Raw genomic sequence first — 13313 nt, 5'->3', positions numbered from 1 at the left:
GATACATCATTGCCAAAATTTTCTTCCCAGCCTGTGACTTCTCTTTTCACTCTTTTTGTGAAATCTTTTGATGCACGTAAGTGTCTGATTGTTAGGAGGTCCCACTCATCTATTTTGCCTTGTGGTGTCTGTTGTATGTAAATACTTTATCTTTCAAAACAGTAGCAATACACTATATTTAGAAGGTCAAATAAAATTATAACTGTAGCAAAATACTTCAAAGATGATATTATCTTTTTTCTTAGTGCAGTTCATAAAGTCTGTTAATTTCTAACCCTTTCTAGTAATGCAAATCCACATCAATGGACTGTTAGCTTTGGAACAACAATCAACCCTCCCTTAATGAAAAGAAATGTCAAAAGAATTATTGTACATGAGAAATATCACTCTCCAGCAAGAGAATATGACATTGCTGTTGTACAGTTCTCTCCCAAAGTCACCTTTACTGATGACATACGCCGGATTTGTTTGCCAGAAGCCTCTGCATCCTTTCGACCAAATTTGACTGTCTACATCACAGGATTTGGAGCACTTTTCTATGGTGGTGGGTATCTCAGAAGACATTACAGAGTACTAAACCCTACTTAGGGCCTGGTGGTTTAATCTGCATCAATATTATCCTGTCAGCCATATCCACACAGCTTGGTTGGATTAATAGGGGCTCTTGTTTTGCTAACCAGAAGGCTGGCGATTCAAACCCACCAGCCACTCCTTGGAAGGGAGATTGGGCAATCTACTTCTGTAGTGATACTGCCTTGGAAACCCAAGGAGGAGTCACTATGAGTCAGATCCAACTTGACAGCAGTGAGTTTGGTTTTTGTTTTCTTCTTGTTTTGCAAGTGACATATATGCAACTAAAAAAAAAAAAAAACACTACATAGATGGAAATTTAAGAAACAAAGACACACAGACAAATTTGGACCTGTAACTTTTATATCAAAAGATGTGCAGCTTCACAGCCAGATACAATAGTTCACATGATGTCATCAGACTCTGAATACATTTCTTGGTTCTTCCCTTACCGTATGTTGTCTAGTGTCACATTGCGGCAAAAATAGTCAGTGGCAGCTCTGGCTGTACATCATCCCCAATAAACAGATGAAGAACTTGTTCCTTTCTCTGCCAGAGTCTGCATTACCTCCTGATAATGATACTGATTTGGCCCAGTTTGTGTCTAAAGGTACTTGGATTGATGAGCCAACTCAAATACTTGTTCCTACACATATGCCAGGGAAAACAGACATGTGATTGACAGCCTGGCCAGAATTGCACAGAATGAGAAAGAAACAATTCCAAAGGAGTAGGCTTCCAGATAAAAGAAGCAAATGCTCCCTCAGCATTGAAATCAAGTTCTATGTGATACTTTCTATGTAATGCCAACTATGCATTGGGTATGTTATAATCCACACGTTCACCTTCACCCCAAGAATCTTCCTCATTTTCTCCCTTCTCCACATGAACTCATCTCTCTAACTATCCTTTTCATCTCCTCCTCCCTTAGCACTGATCAAGAACACATACTCACTTTCCTAAATCACCTTGCAAATTTTTCTTCTGCTCAGCTACAAATTCCTGTTGCAGCCAAATCTGCCTTAGAAATAAGGATGCCAATTTAAGCGTGATCAGGAACAATACTGTGTAGAGGTAAATTGCCTCTGATTACAGAGCTTACATCAAAAGAACGCAAACCCATTGCCATGAATTGATTTCAACTCATAGCAACCCTATAGGACAGACTATAACTGCCCCATAGGGTTTCAAAAGCTATCATCTTTACAGAAACAGACTGCCAAATTTTACTCCCATAGAGTGGCTGGTGGATTCCAATGACCAATCTTTCAGTTAGCAGTTGAGTGCTTAACCACTGTGCCAGAAGTTCTCTTTTAAAACTTACATACCAACCCATTTACATGGAATCAATTTCAATTCACAGTGACATTGTATGAATAGACTAGTACTGCCCTGTAGGATTTCCAAGGCTATAAATCCATAAAGAAGTACACTACCATATCTTTGTCCATGGAATAGCTAGTGTGTTCAAACTGCTGACCTTTTGGTTAAGGCAAGTTTACCCACTAGACCACCAGGGCTCCTCTAAAGCTTATATGGCCCTCTCTAAATAGATTTTACTTTATATACTATCTTAGTCTATAAATAAAAATGATTTTGTTTTTGATTGCTTCTGGGGACATACTCTGGATCCTATCATCTGGTCCTGGTACATATGTATAATAATAGCTTGAGGTTTTCTTAAATGCTGGGCTTCAGAAGATGCAAAAGATCTTTTGCAGAAAGGCAAAATCCATTTTCAGAACTCTATACCATTTATCTATATATGACAATCCATTAAGAATAAACTTTTAACTCTTAGTCTCTACTATGAAACTAGGTATAACCTTTCACCAGTGTAGCTGGAGAGAAGTTTGTGGTCTCTGAATTTTCTCTGCATGTCCCATGTGATCTTATTGCATATTATTGAAGCTGAGATACATATTACTTTCTTTATGACCAATCACATAAAATATAATCCATAGCATATAATCACAGGGGTTGCTGAATAAAGCTGCGAGTCTGACACCATGATGTCTGCACTGTTGCTAAAATGTCTCTTAAAACAGAGTTTTAAGAGTAATGTAATGACTTTAATTACATGATGATAGAAGGAGCATCCCAAATCCTCTTCGGCTTGGTGGGAGGAATAATTTTCTACCAGGAGTTTTAGCTTAGCACAGAAATATGCATACTACCATAATACTTTATGAGAAGCAAAAATCTAACTGTCATTTATAGAATACTCCACACAAGAGACTAGACTGCACCCAGGTCTATGAAAACAAACCTCAGCAAATTTAAAATAATTGATATAGCATAGAATATGTTCTCTGATCACATGGAATCAAATTAGAAATCAGTAACAGAAAGACACCAGGAAATCTCAAAATGCTTAGAAATTAAACAACACACTCCTAAATCCTAAATCAAAGAAGTCTTAAAGAAAAAAACTTTAAATATATAAAAGTAAATTAAAATTAAGAAATCTATATACTGAGATGGAGCTAAGGCAGAAGAGAAAGAAAATACATGACACTAAATGCACACATTGGAAAAGAATTTTCAAATCGATAATCTAAGTTCCTATTGTAATAAATTATAAAAGAAGATAAAAACAAGTTCAAAGCAAGCAGAAGGAAAGAAATAATAAAGATAATAGTGTAAGTGAATGAACATGGAAACAAGAAAAAAAGAAAAATTAATAATCCAAAACATGTACATAATACGTGGATCCATGGATAAAGCTCATTCTTTGAAAAAAACAATAGTTGGTGAGAAATGTCATTAAGCACTCCCACAGTAGTTGAGATGTCCAGAACTTATGGGCTATACTTGTTAAAAGTTGAAATAATTTTTACCAGCCTGTTTTCTGAAAGAGTTATGATGAAGTTACACTGTTACCTACAATACATAGATTGTTGGTTTCACCTTATCCTTCCTAGCACTGGGCATAAACTGTTTTTCAATTGATAAATGTAGGTAGGCAAAAACATACACATAATTCAAAGAATTGGATGACTTGAAAAATTCTTTAGAGTATTTCTGAGTTTCACACATATTTTCTGAGCACTTTAAAAAAGTGTTAGCGAACACCTCTCCAGAAATAAATCCTGAACTGCTATTCCAAGGAAATTAGTATCTCTATTACTATTCTATTTCTGTGTAACAAATTTAGCACCTTCAAACAGCGCTTGTTCATTATCTGCTGTGGGTCAGTAGTCTGGACATGACTTAGCTAGGCCTGTTTTCAGGGTCTCACAAAGCTGTAATGAAGATGCTGGCTGGGGTTATGATTTCTTCTGAGATTTGGACTCCTCTTCCAAGCTCCCTGGTTATTGCCCTAAGTTTCTTGCAACTGTAGAATGCGTGAAGGTTTGCTTCTTCAATGCTAATAGAAGTATGTCTCTGAATTCAAAGATGACCTAAGCCCTTTTTAAAATTAAAATTGAGTAGGGACTTTAATAGGAGCTCTGGTAGCATAGTGCCTGAGGCACTTGACTGCTAACCAGAAGGCTGGTCGTTCAAACCCACCAGCCACTCCTCAGAAGGAAGGTTGGGCAATCTACTTCTGTAGTGATATCGCCTCGGAAACCCAAGGAGGGGTCGTCATGAGTCGGAGCTGACTCAATGGCACATAACAACAACAAAGACTTTAATTACATGTGCAAAATTGCCTCACATTTGCCATATAACAAAACCTAATCATGGGGGTGACATTCATCATATTTATACATCCTGTGCATACTTGGAAGAAGAGATTGACATCAGAAATTTGAAGATTATTCTTAGAATTCTGTCTACCTACTGTCACAATTTCCCAGATGTTTTAATATTATAGTTTGGGACAAAGAATCAATTCTTGTACTATTTTGAGTTTTCTACCCTAGGCAATGATCTATCTACCCTATTATTGGTTTCTAGACTGAGAATCTAACTTACAAGAGGTATGATCTGGAGTATCAAATGTATAATAAATGAGTACAGTCATTACCTTTAAATGGCATTATGTATGTTGAAACTTCATAAATTGTGGGGGATAAAATAAATTCACATACAATTATAGTTATTTTTCAAGCTAAGGAAAAAAATGATACAGATACATAAAATTTCTGGAAATAATACAGAATCCACAAATGCAAACTTAGGGGGAAAAAAAAGCCTTTCTAAATAAAATACATCAACTGTTTTAAAGTAAAGGTACAAAGGTTTCCCAGGAAAATGCTCACACTATGTTTTTGCTGGCAGAAGTGTTTATAAAATGTGATAATGACAATAATTATTATTTACATGTACCAGATTTAACAAGAGTATTCTTCTCTAGAGACTTCTTATATTAACCTCATTCTGTATTGATAATTTTAATATGAAAAAGATAAATTTCTGATTGTAAATACTAAAATTACTTTGATTTTCCTTAAGGGGAGTCCCAAAATGATCTTCGAGAAGCCAGACTGAAAATCATAAGTGATGACGTGTGCAAGCAACCACATGTGTATGGCATTGATATAAAATTTGGAATGTTTTGTGCTGGATACTTGGAAGGAATTTATGATGCCTGCAGGGTAGGTTTGGAAGAAATTATCTGATGTTATTAATTAAAAAAAAATTATCTAGTTCAGGAAATATTCTATGTTCTTTATATTAGTACAAACTACAGATATGTGAACTCAAAAAATTTTTAACTGTAAATTTCAAAACACAAACATATTTTTTATGTTTTGTTAAGTAAAATTAAATAAGCAAAGGGTGCCTTTGATACTATCAAACAAACTAATCAACAAAACTAGAATATCTTAATAACAAGAAATCCAAAGTTTAATTAGGCAAGTCTCTTACCTCAAGGGTATATTCTAGCAAGGAAGCAATCATATATAATGAACTATGATGAAATGTTTTAAATCATATAATGGAGAGACATTATTTCTTCCTTGAAGGAAACAAATTTAGAACAACTATTAAAGAAATGATATTTAAATGATGCCTTAGAGGATAAAAGCATTTATCTTGTTATAGAATCATAAAAGAATATTCTAGGAAAGAGAAGGGAAATAGCCAAAATTATGAAGTTACAAGTCATATTGGAGGGAATTTCAAGTAATCTCTTTGTTGTATCTCAAGCACAAGGCACGCAGGAGACAAGGGGACTGGTTAATGCTGACAAGGTAGGTCAGGCCTTGTTGTGAATAGCTTAGTGTCCTTCCCAGTGTCCCCATCTGTATTTCCTGACAAAAGTATAAAGTGTGCTCCTTCCTGGAAGTATTGCTTTTTAACTTGAGATTTTTGAAAACTTTAAGAAAGTTCTCTTATAGTGAAGTGATGGAAATTGTATTGATACCAAGTGACAGAAAGCCCTGCCCAGAGTCCCACAGATTATACACCATAGGCAGCCACTATTAGAAAAGGAACACAGAATTTTGTAACACAATAGGGTGCATAAGAGCAGGAGGATCTGGTATACATCTAGGTTTAGTTGTTAAGAATATGTAAGGAAGTAGCTAAAATTCAGGGACTGTAGCAAGAGGTCAATGCCAAAGCAGACAAGTGGATGGTGGCAACAGAGGGATTAGATGAGCCTTGTGAAGTAATGACAGTCATAGAGAGGCTTTACCATGGACTGAGGAGCAGAAGTAAGATTCCTGTCCCATGACCATGCAAGTGAGTGATGAGATAAAGCTCAAGCCATGGAAAAATAGAAGTTATCAAAGAAATGACTCAGGCACAAGGAATCAAGACAGGAATGCAATGATTGTAACTGGGGTACATGATAAGAACAGACATCCAAGCAATCCACCTGGGATCAGAAGAATACCAACATCAGCTTAACTTTTGTAAATTTACCGAGTTGTAGTCTAGAACCCAATAAATCTCCTATATACACAATAAGTCCCAGAGTCAGCTTTGGAAAGAAAGAGGAGACAGCACTTATTTTTTTCAACCATAGATCTGGTAAGGTTAGACCCAAATACATGTAACAAAGGGTCAGAATTGCTGATATAAAACCAAGAAATGAAAGGCTTTGACAGCTTAATCCTAACTTGTAATTCCCCTACTGTTTCTAGTTCAGTCAGGACTTTGAGGAAAGAAAGATACCCACAGGCAGCCTCCACACTAATTGAAATCATTTCAAGAAACAGTAGATGGGTCTTTTGGCAATATTTTTCTTGAGTGCTCATAATTAATTTAAACATAAAGTATAGTAAAATTAGTTCAAACTTGTCCCTAGTCATATTATGCTTGTTTTAAGACTATTTGTTTACTCAAAAGATGCTAAGTGCCTTACTTTATGCCACACACTCTGACAAGTAGTAGATACTATCATGAACAAAAATAGGCTTTCATGGAAATTACTGTCTAGTAGACAAGACATGCATTAATGAAATATTTATAACAATGAGGGAAAAAAACAGAAAAAGAGTGCATGGAATGAAAAGGTCATGGTTCTATGAGTTTATATGAGAACTGAACATAACTAGCAAGGACAAACTTGTAGGCAAGTGGTAGTGGTGGCTGAGATGAACAAGAACATGAAACAGGTGTTAAGAGTTAACCAGAAAGATGGGGCATGGATGTTGCCCAGAAAGAAATATCAAATGTGAAGGCCCTATGATGAAGGAATCAGGAAGAATTCTAGGATATTAAAGACTATGTGGTGGAATACAGAATGCTAGAGGTCCAATGGCACAGGTAGGGGAGTTGGTGAAAGGCCAGACTGTGGCCTAATTATTTTGCCCTTTATACCCAAGAGCAATTAAAAGTGACCAAAAAGTTTTAATCAAAATGTTTATATTAAATAAGATGATATTAAATTAGGTAATATGTGTAAAGCTCTCAAAACACTGCCTGGCTTATAGTTAAAAAAAAAAAAAAAAATCACTGTAATCAAGTCGATTTTGACTCACAGCAACCCCCTTTGGGTTTCTGAGGCAGTCAATCTTTATGGAAATAGATTGCCCAATCTTCCTTCTGCAGAGGGGATGCTGGGTTTGAAAGGCCAACCTTCTGGTTAGCAGTCAAATGCTTATAGTAAGTAGTATTAAATGATTTTAATTAAATTATTTCAATTGTTGTAATTAGCTGTCATCAAGTAGGCTCTCCATTCAAGGCAATCCCACGTCTGACAAAGTAGAACTGCTCCATAGGGTTTCCTTGTAATCTTTATAGAAGCAGCTCACCAGATTGTTTCTTTTGTAAAGCTACTGAGTGGGTTCAAACTACCAGCCTTTATTTAGGTAAGCAGCTGATCATCAATCCCTAGCACACTCAGGCTCCTTTAGTTATATTAAAGGGCTGGTGTGATCAAATTTGAATATTGCAAAGATCATTCTGGCCACCGTAAGGAAACTGTTTTGGAGAAGGACCATTGTGGATCATTAGTATTTACTGCAGAAATCCAGGTAAAATTACTGGTCATTTGACTAAGAAGGTAACTTGAAGTTAGAGATGAATAGAATACTTAAGAAGGAACATTTACAAAATGAAGTGATGTATTCTAAATGAGTGAAGAGAAGAAGAAGGACAAAGTATAATATCTAAGTTTCCAGCTTGAGAATTGGATAGAGTGTGGTACTAATCAATGAGTTAGGTAAGAGTAGAAAAGGTGTGAATGTAGGGGAAAGATCATGAGTCTGGTGTCAGCCACGTTGAATTTCAAGTGCTTTGGAAACACTCACATGGAGATGTTGCTGGACATCTGCCCACTATACTCCTACCTAGAATGCCATGTGATCTATTTATCACTCAAGTTTCAGGCCAACTTCTGTGTCTCTGACCTTTGGTGTTGTTGGGGGGACATTAATTCGGCACTGAAGCACATACAGTTTGTGTTATTAGGTAAACGGTTAGCTGTGAATCTGTGCCCTGCTTCTTCATATAGATAAAAAGGACCTTGGAGACACAGGCTCTGCACTATTTATCATTGTACCTTCTGCCATAGCCCCTTGCTTATAGAATGCTTCTTGAGTGAGTGATTGCTTAAGAAGAAATGAGAATGAGTGGAAAAGAAAGAGAGAAAGAAGGAAGCAGAATAAAGTTATTTGATAATCCATCTAACCTTGTGATTTAAAAGTGTGCTGCAGATGACCTGCAACAAAATCAACTGGATACTTGTTAAAATTGCAGATGCTGGGTTCCTCCCCAGAACATACAGAATCTTTAGAAACGAAGACTCAATGATCTGCATTTAAAAAGCCCTCCAACTGATTTCTACTTGTACTGAAGTTCGAGAAAAGCATATAAATCTCCACGTCAGTTATAAAATCCCAAAATGCTTACGATAATGTAACCATATTTTCTGAACTATAGATAACTCAATATCATTTTAATGCTCTGCATGAGATCCTGAATAATTTTAACTCTCTGTTCCCCACTCCTCTCAAATTGCACAGACTGTTGCTTATAGATGGAATACATTCTGTTATACATTTAGTTTTCATTTTGAGATTTTTTAAAACTTTCATTTTCTAACTGAAGGAAATGAAGACAAGATCATATCCTGGATTTTTAAAAACTGATCTAATCAGCATCACATCTAATGGAAAACTGTATTAAACAGCCTTCCAGAGGGAGGGAAAAGCTGACCTTTCTTTCTTGCTAAACAGATGACTATCAACAAACCATGCTACTATTGGAGAATTCTTAAAGGAAAAAATGATTTCCAGAGCTTGGACTAGGTCCATGACAATACTAAGCCATATTCCTATACAGTGCAGTAAGCATGGCTATTCATGATTAAAGCCCCAAAGCAGAGCAAAGTCTTGCTCTGAATGGATAAAGACAGATTAAATTATGTTTGGCCGTGTATAACTATCAGGTGAATTGTAATGTGTTCTCATTTGGGCTTTAGACAAGGGGTCAAACTTCTTGCCTTCTTCATCCTACAAGTTCCTTGGATAGGATTTTTAAATACATTTGATTTTCTAGATTTCTTCTTTCTTCATCTATAAACTGTGTAGATTGGAACATCTGATTAAGCATGGAAAACTTGACATTCAGGTTTATCTCTGTTTCTTCTTCAAACCCTTCTAAAATCACCAAAAAGAAAGACAAAATTGGGAAAACCACCTTGGGAAAAAGAGTTTGGCATTTCTACAAATGTATATTCTGTATCTACAAATTAGAGGCCCTGTATCTACAAAAAAGAGGCCCTCAGCCCCTTCCCATTTTGTGTACCAAAATGCTACACCCAGCTATGTACCTCTCCTCCAATTTCTTCCCAATACAAGAGGCTGAAAGATTCTTCTCTCTAAACTTATATCTCAGAAAAAAGAATCATCATGTATTAATATTTGGAAATTCCTAACCAGAATTAAGCAGATTGGCCAAAAAAGAATTAACCAGAGACCTACCCAACAAACATGCACTGAGTTTCCAATGTGGTCTCCACTACTTTACTCTAGAATCAAAGAACAAGAGTCATATTGGGGAATGTACAGAGAAGATAATGATTATTTAAATCGAATAGATGAATTGGAAGATAAAATCAAGGAAATCTCTCAGAAAGAAGAAAAGGACAAAGAAGAAAAATAACAAGAAAAGTTAAGAAAATTAGAGAATAAACTCAGGACATACAACATCAGATGAATAGGAGTCTGAAAACAGAAGTTGATGTTGTTGTTGTTAGGTGCCATCGAGTTGTCCCCAACTCTTGGCGACCCTACACACAGCAGAATGAAACACTGCCTGATTCTGTGCCAGTTTCATGATCCTTGCTGTACCTGAACCCATGGTGGCAGCCACTGTGGCAATCCATCTCATTGAGGGCCTTCCCCTTTTTTGTTGACCCTTCACTTTACCTTTTCCAGGGAATGGTCCCTTCTGACAACCTGACCAAAGTAGGTAACACAAAGTCTGGCCATTCTTGCTTCCAAGGAGCATTCTGGCTGCACTTCTTTCAGGACAGATCTGTTAGCCTTTTAACAGTCCATGGTACTCTGAGCATTCTTCACCAACACCACAACTCAAAAGCATCAACTCTTCTTCAGTCTTCCTTATTCATTGTCCACCTCTCACATATATAAGAGGTGATTGTAAATACCATGGCTTTGGTAAGGCACACCTAACAGAAGTCATAGGAGTAAATCATTAAAGAATAAAAGAATATTCTTAGTTCTGAGGCACATATATCTCCTATTGAAGGGCCCAACAAGTGCTGTGCACAAATGAGTCCTCTCCAAGGCATACCACTATGAAATGTCAGAACACTAGGGTTAAGGAGGACAACCAGGAAGCTTCAAAGGAAGAAGCATAGAACTTCCAAACAGTAATGCTAGAAGCTAGAAGACATTGGAAAATGCTTCCAAAATTCAAAGGAAAAATGATTTCAACATAAATTTCTGCCCATGTAAACTAATTATTAAGTGTGAGGGTAGAAGAGAGGCATTTTGAGGGGGGGGGGGAACCAACTGTATCTCCCATACCCTCTTTCTCAGGAAACCACCTGAGAGGGGTACCTCAGCAAAAGGAGGTATTAAGAAAGAGGAAGGCATAAGATCAAAAATATTATGGATTTAACACAAAAGAATGGTTAAGAAACTCTCAGATGTATACCTCTGTACCAAGCTTAGAAAATAACCAATCCAAGTTAGAGCAGAATAAAAGAGAGAGGTGTGTATATGTGTGACTGAGTGTGTGTACATTTGCCAGCACATGTTCCCATGTGTGCTAGGGTGGACAAAAAGGAGTTAGGAAGGTGAGGATGGAAAGGTCTTCAGATGGGTACTGGAACCAACAAGTTAATTGTCTGATATTCTTGATGATGATGATGATGATGATGATGATGATGATGAAGAAGAACTGCCATCGAGTTGTTTCTGACTCTTAGCGACCCCTCCTTGGGTTTCTGAGGTGATATCTCTATGGAAGTAGATTGCCCAATCTTCCTTCCCAGAAAAATTGGTAGATCTTTTGGAGCATTCAACATTTGCCACAGGCCCACAGAAAACTAGCCAAATGGGGGGGGGGAACTCCATTATTAATTCTACAAAATCAAAATTTTCCCATAAGAGGTAATAGAATCAAAATATGTTACTTGACTCATCAGTGGCCAACATTTACAAAGTGATATTAATATAAACACTGATAATGAACAAACATTAAGATACTATACATGTAAAGATGTGGTGAAGGGAACTTAGGAGGAGGATAAAACTCTTTGTAACTTTAGAAATCTATGTTTAAATTAATTACTCTATGATTGGTTATGTGTGCATCTACTATCTACTAATAAAATATGTGGTTAATCAAAATACTTTCAATAATAAGCTTTATGCTTATCTAATTTTCTTTATTTTTTAATTATTAGGGTGATTCTGGAGGACCTTTAGTTGCAAAGGATCTTAAAGATACCTGGTATCTCATTGGAATTGTGAGCTGGGGAGATAACTGTGGACAAAAGAATAAACCTGGAGTCTACACAAAAGTGACTTACTATCGAAAGTGGATTGCTTCAAAAACAGGTCTCTAGTTCACCATAAACATTAAACAAAGAGAGCTATATGCAGGTCATACATGTATAAGAATTCAAATAATTGGTAGATATAGTACAATAAATTAAGATTAAATGAACGGACCTAGCAACACAAAACATATGACACGATTTGTTTGAAAAGCCCTTTAATCAATCAATAACCCATAGTCAATGTATAAGTGGTTTTTATTTATAAAACAATGAGATCATTTAGTCTGACTAGAAAACAACAGTAGATACACCACTCATCATATGCAAGTTGGAGTATAAATGAGAAATCAAACAAATTATGTGAGGATAATCAGTGAGATTTTGAGTGTCTTTGTCAGAGGTGTCCCCTTTTAACTGAAAGTTTTTTAAAAAAATTATTTTTGCAAAGAGTTCATGAATTCCTTATATAATTTCTTGTCATTTCTCCAGAACTCTCAAATACATTTTTCCCTTATTCTTCCAGGTGGTCCAAAGAGATTTTTCCAGTATAAGAAATAAATTTGCTACTTCTAAACTTACTTATGGGACATACACAAAAGAAAGTTACATCTAGGAAAACATCCAGTGGTAAATCAAGCCAGAGATTTTAAAATTTTTTCAATTATGATACCACCTCATTTTTTTGGTAATTTCATCAAACACACACACATATCCTTACCCCACAATATACCCAAAGAAAGCATGATGGATTAATCAAAAATGAATTTATTCTGATTATTTTTTCTTTTAGAAAAATATATTTTGGGAAGGTGATTGTAGTCTCATGAGCAGTCCCTAACAAGGACACAAGAATGGCATTTTATAGATGCATTTATACGTTTAGACCACTAGAGAGAGATTTTATACATTTTTATTGTAAGACTAAATATCTAGAAAAATCTGACAATTTACAAAACACTAAGAGAACAAAAGCATTGTTTTTCTCCACAGAGAAAGCAACAACAACCACTTTTAATCCTTAGTATCGAACAGCAAATTACTCCCTAATGCTTGTATAAGTGGCCTATTACTGTTAGGAAACCCTAGTTTAAAATGTTTCTTTTTAAAACAGAATGCATTGAGCAAGGCTGTTTGCAAGAGCAAATATATCCCCTAAATAAAGTCAAGACACTAGAAGAGCCAGGCTTATGCAACCCATAACACAATTAAATGAAGGCTTTGTGGATACTTTTACTCTACTTGACAATGCTGGATAAATGTCGAGGTTTGAAGGCCAGGGTGTCTTTTACACATTGTAGTTCAAATACAAGCCAAACCATTGGATTTTAAATTATGAGATTCAATTAGGCAGCTGGCTGCCAAGTCT

At 36.0% G+C, this 13313-nt stretch overlaps 1 protein-coding gene across 1 annotated transcript in view; it reads left to right on the top strand.

The window, feature by feature from the left end:
- TMPRSS11A (transmembrane serine protease 11A) overlaps nt 1-12013 on the top strand; it is a 68902-nt gene extending 56889 nt beyond the window's left edge. The window contains exons 8-10 of the mRNA XM_042781215.1: nt 285-544; nt 4972-5114; nt 11852-12013. Of these exons, the coding sequence (XP_042637149.1) occupies nt 285-544; nt 4972-5114; nt 11852-12013 (565 nt within the window). The remainder of the gene's footprint in view (nt 1-284; nt 545-4971; nt 5115-11851) is intronic.
- The last annotated feature ends 1300 nt before the right edge of the window (nt 12014-13313 follow it).

Source organism: Orycteropus afer, unplaced genomic scaffold (genome assembly GCF_000298275.1).
Source record: "Orycteropus afer afer isolate SDZICR_OR568_19922 unplaced genomic scaffold, OryAfe1.0 scaffold00098, whole genome shotgun sequence".
NCBI classification, from domain to species: Eukaryota; Metazoa; Chordata; class Mammalia; order Tubulidentata; family Orycteropodidae; genus Orycteropus; species Orycteropus afer.
Note: the sequence above shows the minus strand (reverse complement) of the source record. Positions and strands in the feature narration are given on the sequence as shown.